Genomic DNA, 20,547 nt, shown 5'->3' on the forward strand with positions numbered 1-20,547 from the left:
GTACACACACAGTACACACACAGTACACACACAGTATATACACAGTACACACACAGTACACACACAGTACACACACACAGTACATACACACATACACACACAGTACACACACAGTATATACACAGTACACACACAGTACACACACAGTACACACACACAGTACATACACACATACACACACAGTACACACACAGTACACACACAGTACACACACAGTACACACACACAGTACATACACACATACACACACAGTACACACACAGTACACACACAGTATATACACAGTACACACACAGTACACACACAGTACATACACACATACACACACAGTACACACACGGTACACACACAGTATATACACAGTACACACACACAGTACACACACAGTATATACACACACATACACACAGTACACACACATACACACACAGTACACACACAGTACACACACAGTATATACACAGTACACACACAGTATATACACACACATACACACAGTACACACACAGTACACACACACATACACAGTACACACACAGTACACACACAGTACACACAGTATATACACACACATACACACACAGTACACACAGTACACACACAGTACATACACACAGTACACACACAGTACACACACAGTACATACACATACACACAGTACATACACAGTACATACACAGAACACACAGTACACACACAGTACACACAGTACATACACAGTACACACAGTACACACACAGTACACACACAGTACACACAGTACACACACAGTACACACACACAGTACACACACAGTACATACACACAGTACATACACACAGTACACACAGTACACAGTACATACACACAGTACACACACAGTACACACACAGTACATACACACAGTACGTACACACACAGTACCCACACAGTACACACACAGTACATACACACAGTACATACACAGTATATACACAGTACACACACAGTACACACACAGTACACACAGAACACACACAGTACATACACACAGTACACACAGTACACACACAGTACACACAGTACACACACAGTACATACACACAGTACACACACAGTACACACACAGTACATACACACAGTACACACACACACAGTACATACACACAGTACACACACAGTACACACACACACATACACACACAGTACACACACAGTACATACACACAGTACATACACAGTACATACACACACAGTACACACACAGTACATACACACACAGTACATACACAGTACATACACACAGTACATACACACATACACACACAGTACATACACAGTGTACACACAGTACATACACACATACACACACAGTACATACACACAGAACATACACACAGTACATACACACAGAGTACATACACACACAGTACATACACACACAGTACAACAACCGCCATTCGCCACTAAGTGGCGGTGACGTCACCACGATGCTTGTGCCAGGCCATGTGCACCTTGAGGCCACGTGGAGTGTCGAACGCCCGCTGGCAGGAGGTCACGGGGCAGATCCAGGTGCCACGGGTCGACTGACTGAGATGACTGAGACGACTGGCTGATGCACCACCTGTGCCCCCTACTGTGCCAACCTGCTGTGCTTTAGCCACCCGGCGCTCCGCTCGTTGTTGTGAGCGTCGCTCCTCCGCCCTCCGTTGTTGTTGGAGGGCGACTACCTCCAACTGCCCAGTAGCGTCCTTCACGAGCCTCCTCCACAAAGGCCGATCTTGACACCGCTGGTACCAGTCATAAGTCCACTCAGCTCCACGTCCTGTGCCGCGCCCGTTTAGCCCCTTCGATCCGGCCGAACAAAAGCTGTTTCGGCATGCGGTGGCTGGGCATGCGGGCTACATGACCCAGCCAACGCAGCCTTGCCTGCCGGAAGAGCTCACTGATGGGACCGTGCCCAGATCTTTCAAGCATTTGTGAGCTCCTCACACAATCCAGCCTGGTTAACCCCAGGATGGATTGTAGGCAGGCCAGCCTAAATGTGTCTAACCGGCGAAGATGTTCCATTAGGGGGGTCCACGTTTCGCAAGCGTAGAGAAGGGAGGGGATGACCGTGGCCGACAAGACCTGAAGCTTAGTGCGGAGCGACAGACCAGGTAGCTTCCACACAGCATTACGCAACCGATGAAAAGATATTGCCGCTCGACTTATTCGGAGTGAAACCTCTGCTGTTAAACTGGAGCCGGTCATAAGCACACTGCCCAGGTATGGGAAACTCTCCACTCTCTCCACAACTGCCCCATCACCGATTGGGAGTTGTGGGGGTGGAGTGTCCGATGGTACAAAATACCCAGGCAGGTGCTTAGTTTTGGTGGGGCTGATGGTAAGGCCCCATCTCTTAGTAGCACGCTCCAGTCTCAACAGCAGCGTCTCCAAATCCTCCTCTGAATAAGCAGCTATTACCAAATCATTGGCATACATAACGTGGTTGAGCAATAGGGAGCCATCCCTTGATCGCACCCGGGCATCGATCAGCCTCCCATTATATCTGTACCATATGGAAATTCCCCCGGTACAGCTATTGAAGGCTTCACGAACTACGTGGTCAAAATAGATGTTAAATAATGTGGGAGCCAGAGGACATCCCTGTCGCACCCCAAGGTGTAAAGGGAATGGCTCGGACTCCCGGCCACGTAGTTTTACCCGGGCCCGCTCACCATCATGAAGGTCCTTAATGATCGTGAGCAGAGGGTCAGGTACTCCAAAAGCACGAAGAACAACCCAGAGCCCAGGCCTACTGATGGTATCATAGGCCTTGACCAGGTCAATAAAGCAGAGATGTAGGTCTTGCTGGAAATCCCTACACCTCTGCTGTAGCAGACGGACAGAAAATATGGCATCCGTGCAGGACCGCCCTTTCCTAAAACCACATTGGGGCTCCGCAAGCCTCTCCTCAGTGTGCCTGGCAAGGCGATGTTGAATAATCCTTGCCAGGATTTTTTCTCGGCACACTGAGGAGTGAGATGCCCCTGTAGTTGTTACAGTCTGTGCGGTCCCCCTTCTTAAAGAGGGGGACCACCAGGGCATCCTTCCAATCCTGCGGAACCTGTCCAGTGGTCCAGACTGTTGTTATGATGTCATATAGGGCAGTCTGTGCACAAACGCCACCCTCCCTCAGCATTTCGCTTGGGAGATCATCTCTGCCCACTGCCTTTCCTGGTCTCAGACTCCGGATCGCCTTCACTACTTCCTCAACAGATGGCACCTCAGCCAGCCACTCACAGGGGGTGACTTCTTCCAATATTTGAGGCAACGCAGCCTCAGCAGGGTCATCCCCACTTTGTGCCACGATGTTTTCCTGGCTGAGGGATTTCCCCTCCCCCAGGACCTCACAGAAATGCTCAGCAAATCTGCAAACCTGTTCCTGGGGGTCGGAGATTGGATCACCGTTTTTTCCCCTAATGATGGTAATAGGTGTGGCGCTGCAGGTTACTATTTTGATGGAGTTAAATAGAGATTTGTGATCGTGGGCCACTGAGGCAGACTCCATCTCCTCAGCAACCCACGACCACCACCCATCCTTGCAGCGCCTCACGGCTCTCCGAACCTCCGAGCGAAGACTGTGGCAAGCCTCCTCATTCTCTGACGTGGGATTCTGTAGCCGATGACAGTGCCTGTCGCTTTTTCTCAACCATCCTGAACACATCCTCTGTCAGCCAGGGTCTCTGGGGAGGTCTGGACTGCGTACCCAAAGCAGCCATTGCAGCTGCATGAGTCACAGTCCTAAACCTCACCCATTTACCCTCGACATCAGGAGGAGTGGGGGACGATGCCAACCCCAGCCGCAAGCGATGATTAAATTCTCGGTGTACACCCAGGGGTCCTGGGTGTACACCCACCGCCGGAGTGGAAGAATGGCAGGCGCATCTTACAGATGACTAGTCGATGGTCAGAGGGCAGATCAGCTCCACGGTAGGTCCTGGTGTCAAGGACATGGGCTCGCATCCGCTGGTCCATCACTATGTAGTCCAACAGATGTTCTTGCTTGGACCCGGCATGCATCCATGATGTTGTGTGGATGCGCCGATGCCGGAACAGCGTGTCGGTAATTACAAGCCCATGGGCTGCACAAAAATCTAGCAGCCTCCTACCGTTGTTATTGAGCTGATCTGGCCCATGCCCTCCAATCACTCCAGACCAGGTGCCAGCATCATGACCAACTCGGGCATTGAAGTCACCCAACATGATGACTCTATCCTGAGGTGTCACTTTAGCCAGCATCTGTGACAGGAGGTCATAGAAGGCATCTGACTCATCGGCGTTGCCTGCATCCCTCCACGGATGTTCGTCTTCGGTGGGGGCATAAGTAACCACGACCACCATTCCTTGCCTCCGGTTGATGGGAAGGCGAGCCCAAAGTAGCCTGGGGCTTACAGCTTCCCACACCTCACAGCCACGCTCCCACGCCCCCTTCATTCTTTTGTTCAAAAGAAGAGCCACACCCTGTTGTTTGGCAGTCTGCTGCCCCGAGTAGAGGACTGCCCACCCCTCATAGTGGCAGGAGCCAGAACCGGTCCACCGGACCTCCTGAACGCCACAGAGATCCAGGCGGTACCGGTCCAGCTCCCGATAGAGGAGTGGCAGCCTCTCCTCCGCAGTGAGCGTTCGAACATTCCACGTGGCCACACGAAGTGGCTTTTCATTGTTTCTGGAGGAGCCCCGAGGGTAGGTATTCAATCTCCTGGCTCCGCCAATTGGGGTTTGGCCACGAGACGTCATAGACGCCTGTCCCCCGGGGCCTCCGGCACAAGCTTATTAGTTACATATTTCAGTTTAACTCGTGGTTTAGTGGTAATTAATTGAAGGTGGAGGGGTTACCAGCTCCTCGCACCCGTCCAGTGCAGAGCACGTGCTCAGTGCAGAGCACGTGCTCAGTGCAGAGCACGTGCTCAGTGCAGAGCACGTGCTCAGAGCACGTGCTCAGTGCAGAGCACGCGTGCAGCAATGGAAGGGGTGGGGGGTTTAACATGGAGTGGAGTAAACTGAATAGCTACGATGCAGAGATCGGCGGGACAAGGGTTATTGGCCGGCTACTGAGGGGGTTACTTGTTGCAGAAGTTAAACCAGGGGTGGGTGGTGTGGGTGGAGTGGGTGGGTGGTGTGGGTGGGTGGTGTGGGTGGTGTGGGTGGGTGGTGTGGGTGGTGTGGGTGGTGTGGGTGGAGTGTGTCGGCCGTGACGTGCTAAAACCAAAAATGGCGTCCGTACATTCCAAAGTCTTTAAAAAGCCTATCGCTTATTTAATGATTGAATTCATAATAAAGGTTTTTTTTGGGGGGGTTAGATCGCTTAAGTATCCTTAAGCATACTTAAGCGATCTCACCCGAGAAAACCTTCATCATCCCGTAAGCACACTTACGGGATGACGTCTAGGCGGTACCAGTCCAGCTCCCGACAGAGGAACGGCAGCCTCTCCTCCCTCCGCGGTGACCGTTCGCACATTCCACTTGGAGGAACCCCTGGTGGAGGTGGACAGGCGTCGCCTGGCTCCGCTAAATGGGAATTGGCCAGAAAAGTCATCGACGCTTTGATCTTCCGCCGTGCGTCATTGGTTTTCATTTAGCGTCAGGCGGAAGGGTCACCAACACCTCACACGTATTCTCGATTTGAGGCTTGCGTGACTCCAAGGTTCCATATCTCTTTGGTTCTATTCGGTAAAAGTCACATAGTAGGTAAGAAAATAAAACAACAAGAATCACGACGTTTCGGCCACAACAAAAGTGGCCTTCATCAAGGCCTTATCAGCGAACCGAGACAGTGCTATTGATACATACAGGTAGGTATACACACACACACACACGTATATACACACACGTGTATACACACACACGTATACACACACACACATTTAAACACACACACACGTGTATACACACACACACACACACGTAAACACACACACGTATATACACACACATGGATACACACACACACGTGTATACACACACACACACGTAAACACACACACACATGTATATACATACACATGTATACACACACACACGTGTATACACACACACACACGTGTACACACACACACATGTATACACACACGTATATATACACACACACACACGTGTACACACACACGTGTATACACACACACACGTAAACACACACACACACGTATATACACACATGTATACACACACACACGTGTATACACACACACACATGTATACACACACGTATATATACACACACACACGTGTACACACACACACACACGTGTACACACACACGTGTACACACACACACATGTATACACACACACACGTGTACACACACACACGTGTACACACACACACACACGTGTACACACACACACACACGTGTACACACACACACACACGTGTACACACACACACGTGTACACACACACACACGTGTACACACACACACACATGTGTACACACACACACACATGTGTACACACACACATGTATACACACACACATGTATACACACACGTATATATACACACACAGACACGTGTACACACACACACGTGTACACACACACACACACACGTGTACACACACACGTGTACACACACACACACACGTGTACACACACACGTAAACACAAAGACAAAGGCCCCACCTTATAGCCTTAACGGACTGTTGGGGCAAGTGCTGCTGCTCGCGAGTAGCAGCAGCAGCCTCTATGAAGGCTGCCGGAACCGAGGCACACACAGAGGGGGTGGGTGGCCAACAGCACCACGCCCGGCCGCCTTTGTCTCCCTAGTGGCGAAGTTTGCGCACGGCACTGGGTACTCATTTGAGGCTGAGTCGACCTAGTGGAATGCCCAGGACCGGTTCGGACAACGAGCGGGAATCGAACTCATAGCGTAGCAGCGTAGCAGGTAACCACTGCGCCTGATACAGACAAAGATCCCCCGTGTAGCCTGTAACAGACTGCTGGGGCAAGTGCTGCTAGCGAGCAGCACCCGCGAAGGTCGGTAACGACCGCCTTTGTCTCCCCCGGTGGCGTTGTTTACTACACACACCGCTCCAGGGTACTCGTTTGAGGCTGAGTCGACCTAGGGGAGGCCCGGGACCGGTTCAGATAATCGTCACTGGGGGTGTTGGCCGTGAGCGGGAATTGAACCCGGGTCGCCGGGTTCGTAGCGCAGCGTAGCGCTAACCGCTACACCACCACACACACAGACACAGACACACAGACACACAGACACACACACACAGACACACACACACAGACACACAGACACAGACACGTACACACTAAGACCTGTGTACACACACACACACGTATACATATAAGCACACTCACGCACACTCTCGCCTCTATCAGCACAGAGGCATCAGAGTGGACTCTGAACTCTGAACAATTCATGGAAATCAGCAACAGCCTTCCTGTAGCTGCGCCAGCCAGCATTGAATCGTGTGTGTGTGTGTTGGACTTCTTTGGCACCGTACGTAGCCAACCGTGCTAATCTGTGGGTCTCTGTGGGTCTCTGTGGGTGTCTCTGTGGGTGTCTCTGTGGGTCTCTGTGGGTCTCTGTGGGTGTCTCTGTGGGTGTCTCTGTGGGTCTCTGTGGGTGTCTCTGTGGGTGTCTCTGTGGGTCTCTGTGGGTGTCTCTGTAGGTATCTCTGTGGGTCTTTGTCGGCCTCTATGAGTCTATGAGATTCTCTGTGGGTCTCTGTGTATGTACGGACGTTGAACTTCTTTGGCACCGTACGTAGCCAACCGTGCTAATCTGTGGGTCTCTGTGGGTCTCTGTGGGTGTCTCTGTGGGTCTCTGTGGGTGTCTCTGTGGGTCTCTGTGGGTGTCTCTGTGGGTCTCTGTGGGTGTCTCTGTGGGTCTCTGTGGGTGTCTCTGTGGGTGTCTCTGTGGGTGTCTCTGTGGGTCTCTGTGGGTGTCTCTGTGGGTGTCTCTGTGGGTGTCTCTGTGGGTCTCTGTGGGTGTCTCTGTGGGTCTCTGTGGGTGTCTCTGTGGGTCTCTGTGGGTGTCTCTGTGGGTCTCTGTGGGTGTCTCTGTGGGTCTCTGTGGGTGTCTCTGTGGGTCTCTGTGGGTGTCTCTGTGGGTCTCTGTGGGTGTCTCTGTGGGTGTCTCTGTGGGTGTCTCTGTGGGTCTCTGTGGGTGTCTCTGTGGGTCTCTGTGGGTGTCTCTGTGGGTGTCTCTGTGGGTATCTCTGTAGGTCTCTGTGGGTGTCTCTGTGGGTCTCTGTGGGTGTCTCTGTGGGTGTCTCTGTGGGTCTCTGTGGGTCTCTGTGGGTGTCTCTGTGGGTCTCTGTGGGTGTCTCTGTGGGTCTCTGTGGGTGTCTCTGTGGGTGTCTCTGTGGGTGTCTCTGTGGGTCTCTGTGGGTGTCTCTGTGGGTCTCTGTGGGTGTCTCTGTGGGTGTCTCTGTGGGTGTCTCTGTGGGTCTCTGTGGGTGTCTCTGTGGGTCTCTGTGGGTGTCTCTGTGGGTGTCTCTGTGGGTATCTCTGTAGGTCTCTGTGGGTGTCTCTGTGGGTCTCTGTGGGTGTCTCTGTGGGTGTCTCTGTGGGTCTCTGTGGGTCTCTGTGGGTGTCTCTGGGGGTCTCTGTGGGTGTCTCTGTGGGTCTCTGTGGGTGTCTCTGTGGGTCTCTGTGGGTGTCTCTGTGGGTGTCTCTGTGGGTATCTCTGTAGGTCTCTGTGGGTGTCTCTGTGGGTCTCTGTGGGTGTCTCTGTGGGTGTCTCTGTGGGTCTCTGTGGGTGTCTCTGGGGGTCTCTATGGGTGTCTCTGTGGGTCTCTGTGGGTCTCTGTGGGTGTCTCTGTGGGTCTCTGTGGGTGTCTCTGTGGGTCTCTGTGGGTGTCTCTGTGGGTCTCTGTGGGTCTCTGTGTGTCTCTATGGGTATCTCTGTGGGTCTCTGTGGGTCTCTGTGGATCTCTGTTAGCCTCTGTGGGTATCTCTGTGGGTCTCTGTCGGCATCTATGAGTCTATGAGATTCTCTGTGGGTCTCTGTGTATGTACGGATGTTGGACTTCTTTGGCACCGTACGTAGCCAACCGTGCTAATATGTGGGTCTCTGTGGGTCTCTGTGGGTCTCTCTGGGTATCTCTGTGGGTCTCTGTGGGTCTCTGTGGGTCTCTGTGGGTGTCTCTGTGGGTCTCTGTGGGTCTCTGTGGGTATCTCTGTGGGTCTCTGTGGGTGTCTCTGTGGGTCTCTGTGGGTCTCTGTGGGAGTCTCTGTGGGTGTCTCTGTGGGTGTCTCTGTGGGTCTGGGTGTCTGTGGGTCGCTCCGTACGTAGCCAACCGTGCTAATCTGTGGGTATCTCTGTGGGTCTCTGTGGGTCTCTGTGGGTTTCTGTGGGTCTCTGTTGGCCTCTGTGGGTATCTCTGTGAGTCTCTGTGGGTCTCTGTCAGTCTATGAGATTCTCTATGGGTCTCTGTGTATGTACGGACGTTGAACTTCTTTAGCTCTGTACGTAGACAACCGTGATAACCTGTGGGTGTCTATGGGTTTATGTGGGTCTCTGTTGGCCTCTGTGGATATCTCTGTGGGTCTTTGTCGGTATCTATGAGTCTATGAGATTCTCTATGGGTCTCTGTGTATGTACGGATGTTGGACTTCTTTCGCAACCGTACGTAGCCAACCATAATAACAGGAGGCGCATCGGTAAGTGGGTGGGTGAGCAAGTGAATATGTGGGTGGGTGTGTGCGTGAGTGAGTACACGAGTGTCAGTGAGTGGGTAACTGATTACGTGAGTGAAAGAGTGGGTGGGAGGGTGAGCTAGTGGGTGAGTAAGAAGTGGGTGAGTGGGCGAGTGAGCGATTTATTGAGTGAGTGAATACTTGAGTGAGTGGGTGAATGAGTGAGTGGGTGAATGAGTGAGTGGGTGCGTGAGTGTGTGAGTGTGTGAGTCAATGAGTGTGTGAGTCAATGAGTGTGTGAGTGAGTGTATGAGTGAGTGGGTGAATGAGTGAGTGTGTGAGTAAGTGGGTGAATGAGTGAGTGGGTGCATGAGTGTGTGAGTATGTGAGTGAGTGTGTGAGTGTGTAAGTGAGTGTGTGAGTCAGTGAGTGTGTGAGTGAGTGTGTGAGTGTGTGAGTCAGTGAGTGTGTGAGTGAGTGAGTGAATGAGTGAGTGGGTGAATGAGTGAGTGGGTGCGTGAGTGAGTATGTGAGTGAGTGAGTGTGTGAGTGTGTAAGTGAGTGTGTGAGTGAGTGTGTGAGTGAATGTATGAGTGTGTGTGTGAGTGTAGTGAGTGAGTGTAGTGAGTGTGTGTACAGGTGAGTGAGTCTCTACAGATGAGTGTAGCGAGTGTGTACAGGTGAGTGAGTGTGTAAAGGTAAGTGTAGTGAGTGTGTACAGGTGAGTGAGTGTGTAAAGGTGAGTGTAGCGAGCGTGTACAGGTGAGTGTAGTGAGTGTGTATATGTGAGTGTAGCGAGTGTGTACAGGTGAGTGTGTATATGTGAGTGTGTAAAGGTGAGTGTAACGAGTGTGTACAGGTGAGTGTAGCGAGTGTGTACAGGTGAGTGTGTATACGTGAGTGTGTAAAGGTGAGTGTAGCGAGTGTGTACAGGTGAGTGTAGCGAGTGTGTACAGGTGAGTGTGTATATGTGAGTGTGTACAGGTGAGTGTAGCGAGTGTGTACAGGTGAGTGTAGCGAGTGTGACTATGTGAGTGAGTGTTATTTGTCCGGCAAAACAACTCCCTACGTCCTCGTGGTGCCGGACGTGCAACTCTGTCGTGGGCAGTGCTGTGGGGGGAGGGCCAATTGCGATTGGCTCCTCCCCTCTGGGCGTTTCTAACCACCATAGCGGCTAAATGGGGGCTCTGGATGGGTGCGAGGGGCTGGTGACCCCTCCACCTTCAATTAATTACCACTAAACCACGACCACAACATTTGATAAATAAGCTTGTGCTGGAGGCCCCAGGGGGACAGGCGTCTATGACGTCTCCTGGCCAAACCCCATTTGGCGGAGCCAGGAGATTGAATCTCTACCCTCGGGGCGCCTCCAGAAACAACGAAAAGCCACTACGGGTGGCCACGTGGAATGTTCGAACGCTCACTGCGGAGGAGAGGCTGCCACTCCTCTGTCGGGAGCTGGACCGGTACCGCCTGGATCTCTGTGGTATTCAGGAGGTCCGGTGGACCGGCTCTGGCTCCTGCCACCATGAGGGGTGGACAGTCCTCTACTCGGGGCAGCAGACTGCCAAACAACAGGGTGTGGCTCTTCTTTTGAACAAAATAATGAAGGGGGCGTGGGAGCGTGGCAGTGAGGTGTGGGAAGCTGTAAGCCCCAAGCTACTTTGAGGTCGCCTTCCCATCAACTGGAGGCGAGGAGTGGTGGTCGTGGTTACTTATGCTCCCACTGAAGACGAACATCCGTGGAGGGATGCAGGCAAGGCTGATAAGTCAGATGCCTTCTATGACCTGTCACAGGTGCTGGCTAAAGTGGCCCCTCGGGATAGAGTCATCTTGTTGGGTGGCTTCAATGCCCGAGTTGGTCATGATGCTGGCATCTGGTCTGGAGTAATTGGAAGGCATGGGCCAGATCAGCTCAATAACAATGGCAGGAGGCTGCTAGATTTTTGTGCAGCCCATGGGCTTGTAATTACCAACACGCTGTTCCGGCATCGGCACATCCACACCACATCATGGATGCATGCCGGGTCCAAGCAAGAACATCTGCTGGACTACATAGTGACAGAACAGCGGATGCGGGCCCATGTCCATGACACCAGGACCTACTATGGAGCTGATCTGCCCTCTGACCATCGACTTGTCATCTGTAAGATGCGCCTGCCATTTTTCCACTCTGGTGGTGGGTGTACACCCAGGACCCCATTCAAACCCTTAGTGGCATGGTCTCAGCTAGCTGATGAAAGTTGCGAGAATTTCATCATCACTTCCGGCTGGGGTGATGAGGCAGTTGTGGAGAGAGAGGAGAGTTTTCCATACCTTGGCAGTGTGCTCATGGCTGGCTCTGGTTTAACAGCAGAGGTCTCACTCCAAATCAGTTGAGAGGCAATATATTTTCACCGGTTACGTAACGCTGTGTGGAAGCTACCTGGTCTGTCGCTCCGCACAAAGCTTCAGGTCTTCTCGGCCACGGTCATTCCCTCCCTTCTCTACGCTGGTGAAACGTGGACCCCCCCTAATGGAACATCTTCGCCAGTTAGAAACTTTTAGGCTGGCCTGCCTATGATCAATCCTGGGTTTAACCAGGCTGGATTGTGTGAGGAGCTCACAAATCCTTGAAAGATCTGGGCAGGGTCCCATCGGTGAGCTCCTCCGGCAGGCAAGGCTGCGATGGCTGGGTCATGTAGCCCGCATGCCCAGCCACCGCATGCCGAAACAGCTTTTGTTCGGCCGGATTGAGGGGGCTAAATATGCGCGACACGGGCTAGAGAAGAGATGGAGTGATGTGGTACAGGAGGACGTGGAGCTGAGTGGACTTGTGACTGGTACCAGCGGTGTCAAGATCTACCTCTGTGGAGGAGGCTCGTGAAGGATGCTACTGGGCAGTTGGAGGTAGTCGGCATCCAACAACAATGGAGGGCGGAGGAGCGACGCTCACAACAACGAGCGGAGCGCCGGGTGGCTAAAGCACAGTGGGTTGGCACAGTAGGGGGCACAGGTGGTACATCAGCCAGTCATCTCAGTCAGTCGACCCGTGGCACCTGGGTCTGCCCCGTGACCTCCTGCCAGCGGGCGTTCGACACTTCACGTGGCCTCAAGGTGCACATGGCCTGGCACAAGCGTCGTGGTGACGTCATCATCACTTAGTGGCGAATGGCGGTTGTTGTTGTTGTTGAGTGTTATCTCCACCTGTGGGCAGTCCTTGATTTAGTGGGCCCTTGTTGAAGCACAGGTGTAGGAGTGAGTGTACAGGTGAGCGTGTACAGGTGAGTGCAGTGAGTGTGTACAGGTGAGTGTAGCGAGTGTGTATAGGTGAGTGAGTGTGTACAGGTGAGTGAGTGTGTACACGTGAGTGTGTACAGGTGAGTGAGTGTGTACAGGTGAGTGAGTGTGTACACGTGAGTGTGTACAGGTGAGTGAGTGTGTACACGTGAGTGAGTGTGTACACGTGAGTAGCGAGCGAGTGTGTACAGGTGAGTGTAGTGAGTGTGTACAGGTGAGTGAGTGTGTAAACGTGAGTGCAGCGTGTACACGTCAGTGTAGTGAGTGTGTACACGTGAGTGTAGTGCGTGTGTCCACGTGAGTGTAGTGAGTGTGTACACGTGAGTGTAGTGAGTGTGTACACGTGAGCGTGTACACGTGAGTGTGTACACGTGAGTGTAGTGAGTGTGTACACGTGAGTGTAGTGAGTGTGTACACGTGAGTGTAGTGCGTGTGTACACGTGAGTGTGTACACGTGAGTGTAGTGAGTGTGTACACGTGAGTGTAGTGAATGTGTACACGTGAGTGTAGTGCGTGTGTACGCGTGAGCGTGTACGCGTTGAGCGCGGTGTATATCTCCACCTGCGGGCAGTCCTTGATGTAGTGGCCCTTGTTGAAGCACAGGTGGCACAGGTAGTTGGGGGGGGGCCTCTTCCCGGCCCGGGGGTTCCCCTCGCGGGAGAGGCCCAGCTCGGGGGAGAATGGCTCCGAGCACAGTGAGGCGGAGGCCAGAGCACCGGCCAGCGACGTGAGGGACGCGTGGCGCCGCAGAGAGCCCGGGAACGGCTGAGCGGGCAAAAATTGCACACGAAGGAGACGCCCGTTAGACACGCTCGTTAGACACGCGCTCGTTAGACACGCTCGTAGACACACGCTCGTGGACACACACGCTCGTAGACACGCTCGTAGACACACGCACGCAGACAACAACAACAACAACAACCGCCATCCGCCACTAAGTGGCGGTGACGTCACCACGACGCTTGTGCCAGGCTATGTGCACCCTGAGGCCACGTGAAGTGTCGAACGCCCGCTGGCAGGAGGTCACGGGGCAGACCCAGCAGGTGCCACGGGTCGACTGACTGAGATGACTGGCTGATGCACCACCTGTGCCCCCTACTGTGCCAACCCGCTGTGATTTAGCCACCCGGCGCTCCGCTCGTTGTTGTGAGCGTCGCTCCTCCGCCCTCCGTTGTTGTTGGAGGGCGACTGCCTCCAACTGCCCAGTAGCATCCTTCACGAGCCTCCTCCACAGAGGCCTATCTTGAACGCCGCTGGTACCAGTCATCGGCAAGTCCACTCAGCTCCACGTCCTCCTGTACCACATCACTCCATCTCTTCTCTAGCCCGTGCCGCGCCCGCTTAGCCCCCTCAATCCGGCCGAACAAAAGCTGTTTCGGCATGCGGTGGCTGGGCATGCGGGCTACATGAACCAGCCAACGCAGCCTTGCCTGCCGGAGGAGCTCACCGATGGGACCGTGCCCAGATCTTTCAAGGATTTGTGAGTTCAGACGGAAAGAGACCCATAGATACACATAGATACACATAGAGACACATAGAGACACATAGATACCCATAGAGACCCATAGAGACCCATAGATACACATAGATACCCATAGAGACACATAGAGACCCATAGATACACATAGAGACCCATAGAGACCCATAGATACACATAGAGACCCATACAGGTACCTAGAGACACATAGACCAAACTATGTTGTATGTTACCAGATACACAGAGAGACACAGAGACCCGTAGATTTACATAGAGACCCATAGACACCCATAGAGACACATAGAGACCCATAGATACACACATATACACATAGAGACCCATAGAGACCCATAGATACACATAGAGACCCATACAGGTACCTACAGACACAGAGACCAAACTATGTTGTATGTTACCAGATACACATAGAGACACAGAGACCCATAGATACACATAGAGACCCATAGACACCCATAGAGACACATAGAGACCCATAGATACACACAGATACACATAGAGACACAGAGACCCATAGATACCCATAGAGACCCATAGTGACCCATAGATACACATAGATACACATAGAGACCCATAGAGACCCATAGAGACCCATACAGGTACCTAGAGACACAGAGACCAAACTATGTTGTATGTTACCAGATACACATAGAGACACAGAGACCCATAGATACACATCGAGACCCATAGAGACACATAGAGACCCATAGATACACACAGAGACCCATAGAAGTAACCTAGAGACACATAGATACGCATAGATACACATAGAGAAACATAGATATCCATAGAGGCCCATAGAGACCCATAGAGACACATAGAGACCCATAGATACCCATACAGGTACCTAGAGACACAGAGACCAAACTATGTTGTATGTTACCAGATAAACATAGAGACACAGAGACCCATAGAGACACATAGAGACCCATAGAGATACATAGAGACCCATAGAGACACATAAAGACCCATAGAGACACATAGAGACCCATACAGGTACCTGGAGACACATAGACCAAACTATGTTGTATGTTACCAGATACACATAGAGACACAGAGACCCATAGAAACCCATAGATACACATAGAAACCCGTAGATACACATAGAGACCCATAGATACACATAGAGACCCATAGATACACATAGATACACATAGAGACACATAGAGACCCATATAGATACATATAGATACACATAGAGACCCATACAGGTACCTAGAGACACATAGAGACCCATAAAGACCCATAGAGACTCATAGAGACCCATAGATACACATAGAGACCCATAGATACACATAGATACACATAGAGACCCATAGATACACATAGAGACCCATAGATACACATAGAGACCCATAGATACACATCGAGACCCATAAATACACGTAGAGACCCATAGAGACACATAGAGACCCATACAGGTATCTAGAGACACATAGATACACATAGAGACCCATAGATACACATATATACACATAGAGACCCATACAGGTACCTAGAGACACATAGACCAAACTATGTTGTATGTTACCAGATACACATAGAGACACAGAGATCCATAGAGACCCATAGAGACCCATACAGGTACCTAGAGACACATAGACCAAACTATGTTATATGTTACCAGATACACATAGATACACATAGAGACCCATAGAGACCCATAGATACACATAGAGACACATAGATACACAGAGAGACACAGAGACCCATAGACACACATAGAGACCCATAGATACACATAGAGACACATAGAGACCCATAGATACACATAGAGGCACATAGAGACACAGAGACCCATAGAGAACCATAGAGACACATAGAGACCCATACAGGTACCTAGAGACACATAGACCAAACTATGTTGTATGTTACCAGGTGTAAGGTCCAACTGAGTCACATTTGTCAAAATCTCGACCTAGCCATCACACGTAGTGATGACAGCTCAATCGAGTGGCTGATATCATCATCAGAACCACCGCGTAGAGAGTTTAAAGCAGCAGCCAAATAATCGAAAACGCGTAGAGACGTCTATTCTTAATGTGGTGGGTGAAATAACCAGAGACGCAGACTCCAAATATACAGCAGCAGCAGGCATCAGGGTCGGGATTTAACCCACGACTTCCTGTGTACCAGGCGAGGTAGTTAACATCTCCTAGCCACCGTGATGATGATGAGAGAGAGAGACACGCAGACTCCAAATATACAGCAGCAGGCATCAGGGTCGGGATCGAACCCACGACCTCCTGTATACCAGGCGAGGTAGTTAACATCTCCTAGCCACCGTGGTGATGATGATGATGAGAGAGACACGCAGACTCCAAATATACAGCAGCAGGTATCAGGGTGGGTATCTAACCCACGACCTCCTGCGTACCAGGCGAGGTAGTTAACATATCAAAGCCACCGTGATGATAATGATGATGAGAGAGAGACACGCAAACTCCAAATATACAGCAGCAGCAGGCATCAGGCGTCAGGGTGGGTATCGAACCCACGACCTCCTGCGTACCAGGCGAGGTAACTTAACATCTCAAAGCCACCGTGGCGTTGACATCTGGAGAAGCAAGCAAAGCGGACCAGCCGCAAGACGCAAAACGGGACATCGAAAGCACGCGCGCGTTCAGGACAGGCGCTGTGTGACTGCTAGAGGAATTGGACATTAAAAACTACAAGGACACTTTGGACATCGGCAAATTCGAAATGTTTTGCTGCATCTAAGGTGGACCCGATAGGAAAAGATTTCACCGAGAAGAAGACCGCCTGGTGACTTGGGCAGTGGTGAGAAGGGAAATTGACACTACTTGGACACTTGCACGCGTGGAGGAGTAGCATGGACAAACAGCAGCTCCACACTGCACGCACAATCGACACCGGGGAGGAGGATGAGGAGGAGAGAGACACGGGGAGGAGGAGAGAGACACGGGGAGGAAGAGGAGAGAGACACGGGGTGGAGGAGGAGAAGAGAGACACGGGGAGGAGGAGAGAGACACGGGGAGGAGGAGGAGAGAGACACGGGGTGGAGAGACACGGGGAGGAAGAGGAGAGAGACACGGGGTGGAGGAGGAGAAGAGAGACACGGGGAGGAGGAGAGAGACACGAGGATAAGGAGGAGGAGAGAGACACGGGGAGAGAGACACGGGGTGGAGGAGAGAGACACGAGGATAAGGAGGAGGAGAGAGACACGGGGAGAGAGACACGGGGTGGAGGAGGAGGAGAGAGACACGGGGTGGAGGAGGAGGAGAGAGACACGGGGAGAAGGAGGAGGAGAGAGACACGGGGAGAGAGACACGGGGTGGAAGAGGAGGAGAGAGACACGGGGAGAAGGAGGAGGAGAGAGACACGGGGAGAGAGACACGGGGTGGAGGAGGAGGAGAGAGACACGGGGTGGAGGAGGAGGAGAGAGACACGGGGAGAAGGAGGAGGAGAGAGACACGGGGAGAGAGACACGGGGAGGAGGAGGAGGAGAGAGACACGGGGTGGAGGAGGAGGAGGAGAGAGACACGGGGAGGAGGAGGAGAGAGACACGGGGAGAAGGAGGAGGAGAGAGACACGGGGAGAGAGACACGGGGTGGAGGAGGAGGAGAGAGACACGGGGAGAAGGAGGAGGAGAGAGACACGGGGAGGAGGAGGAGGAGAGAGACACGGGGAGAGAGACACGGGGTGGAGGAGGAGGAGGAGGAGAGAGACACGGGGAGGAGGAGAGAGACACGGGGAGGAAGAGGAGAGAGACACGGGGTGGAGGAGGAGAGAGACACGGGGAGAAGGAGGAGGAGAGAGACACGGGGAGAGAGACACGGGGTGGAGGAGGAGGAGGAGGAGAGAGACACGGGGAGGAGGAGAGAGACACGGGGAGGAAGAGGAGAGAGACACGGGGTGGAGGAGGAGAAGAGAGGCACGGGGAGGAGGAGAGAGACACGAGGATAAGGAGGAGGAGAGAGACACGGGGAGAGAGACACGGGGTGGAGGAGGAGGAGAGAGACACGGGGTGGAGGAGGAGGAGGAGAGAGACACGGGGAGGAGGAGGAGAGAGACACGGGGAGAGAGACACGGGGTGGAGGAGGAGGAGAGAGACACGGGGAGAAGGAGGAGGAGAGAGACACGGGGAGGAGGAGGAGGAGAGAGACACGGGGAGAGAGACACGGGGTGGAGGAGGAGGAGAGAGACACGGGGAGAAGGAGGAGGAGAGAGACACGGGGAGGAGGAGGAGAGAGACACGGGGAGAAGGAGGAGGAGAGAGACACGGGGAGGAGGAGGAGAGAGAGACACGGGGAGAAGGAGGAGGAGAGAGACACGGGGAGAGAGACACGGGGTGGAGGAGGAGGAGAGAGACACGGGGAGGAGGAGGAGGAGAGAGACACGGGGAGAGAGACACGGGGAGAAGGAGGAGGAGGAGAGAGACACGGGGAGGAGGAGGAGAGACACGGGGAGGAGGAGGAGGTCGAGGACGCGGGAGCAGCGTGAACAGCTGCGATTCGCAGCACACACGCAGCTACACAAAGACAAAGACCCCCGTATAGCCTTAACAGACTGTTGGGGCAAGTGTTTTAAAGACCAGCACGTTACACGAGTGAATGGGTGAGTGGGTGGGTGAGTGGGTGAGTGGATTGGTGAGTGGATGGGTGAGTGGGTGGGTGAGTGGATGGGTGAGTGGATGAGTGAGTGGATGGGTGAGTGGATGGGTGAGTGGATGGGTGAGTGGGTGGGTGAGTGGATGGGTGAGTGGGTGGGTGAGTGGATGGGTGAGTGGATGGATAAGTGGATGGGTGAGTGGATGGGTAAGTGGATGGGTGTGTGGGTGGATGAGTGGATGGGTGAGTGGGTGGGTGAGTGGATGGGTGAGTGGGTGGGTGAGTGGATGGGTGAGTGGATGGGTGAGTGGGTGGTTGAGTGGATGGGTGAATGAGTGATAAGGTGAGTGGATGGGTAAGTGGATGGGTGAGTGGGTGGGTGAGTGGATGGGTGAGTGGGTGGGTGAGTGGATGGGTGAGTGGATGGATAAGTGGATGGGTGAGTGGATGGGTAAGTGGATGGGTGAGTGGGTGGATGAGTGGATGGGTGAGTGGGTGGGTGAGTGGGTGGGTGAGTGGATGGGTGAGTGGATGGATAAGTGGATGGGTGAGTGGATGGGTAAGTGGATGGGTGTGTGGGTGGATGAGTGGATGGGTGAGTGGGTGGGTGAGTGGATGGGTGAGTGGGTGGGTGAGTGGATGGGTGAGTGGATGGGTGAGTGGGTGGGTGAGTGGATGGATGAGTGGGTGGGTGAGTGGGTGGTTGAGTGGATGGGTGAATGAGTGATAAGGTGAGTGGATGGGTAAGTGGATGGGTGAGTGGGTGGGTGAGTGGATGGGTGAGTGGGTGGGTGAGTGGATGGGTGAGTGGATGGATAAGTGGATGGGTGAGTGGATGGGTAAGTGGATGGGTGAGTGGGTGGATGAGTGGATGGGTGAGTGGGTGGGTGAGTGGATGGGTGAGTGGGTGGGTGAGTGGATGGGTGAGTGGATGGGTGAGTGGGTGGGTGAGTGGATGGATGAGTGGGTGGGTGAGTGGGTGGTTGAGTGGATGGGTGAATGAGTGATAAGGTGAGTGGATGGGTAAGTGGATGGGTGAGTGGGTGGGTGAGTGGATGGGTGAGTGGATGGGTGAGTGGGTGGGTGAGTGGGTGGTTGAGTGGGTGGGTGAATGAGTGACAAGGTGAGTGGATGGGTAAGTGGATGGGTGAGTGGGTGGGTGAGTGGATGGGTGAGTGGATGGGTGAGTGGGTGGATGAGTGGATGGGTGAATGAGTGACAAGGTGAGTGGATGGGTGAGTGGATGGGTGAGTGGGTGGGTGAGGGGATGGGTGAGTGGGTGGGTGAATGCGTGGGTGAACGGCCCGGTAAGTGGGTGGGTGAGTAGGCTAGCAGTAGAGAGGTAGCAACGAGTCTCATTGCTGGGTTAGGTAGCTGTATAAATAGTCACTGCTGTGTTAAAAATATCTCTTTCAGCCAACAGCCCTTTCTGTTGCTCCCCACACACACAGAGACTCATAGAGATACACACAGAGACTCATAGAGATACACACAGAGACTCATAGAGATGCACACAGAGACTCATAGAGATACACACAGAGACTCATAGATACACACACAGAGACTCATAGAGATACACACAGGGACTCATAGAGATACACACA

General features: G+C 52.9%; 1 protein-coding gene across 1 annotated transcript in view; it reads right to left on the minus strand.

Moving 5' to 3' along the window:
* LOC116958037 (zinc finger CCHC domain-containing protein 24-like) overlaps positions 1–20,547 on the minus strand; it is a 104,426-nt gene that overhangs the window by 27,866 nt on the left and 56,013 nt on the right. The window contains exon 2 of the mRNA XM_076054895.1: positions 13,439–13,642. Within this exon, the coding sequence (XP_075911010.1) occupies positions 13,439–13,642 (204 nt within the window). The remainder of the gene's footprint in view (positions 1–13,438; positions 13,643–20,547) is intronic.

This window comes from Petromyzon marinus, chromosome 68, assembly GCF_048934315.1.
Source record: "Petromyzon marinus isolate PM22_M1 ecotype Great Lakes invasive population chromosome 68, UKy_Petmar_22M1.pri1.0, whole genome shotgun sequence".
Classification (NCBI taxonomy): domain Eukaryota; kingdom Metazoa; phylum Chordata; class Hyperoartia; order Petromyzontiformes; family Petromyzontidae; genus Petromyzon; species Petromyzon marinus.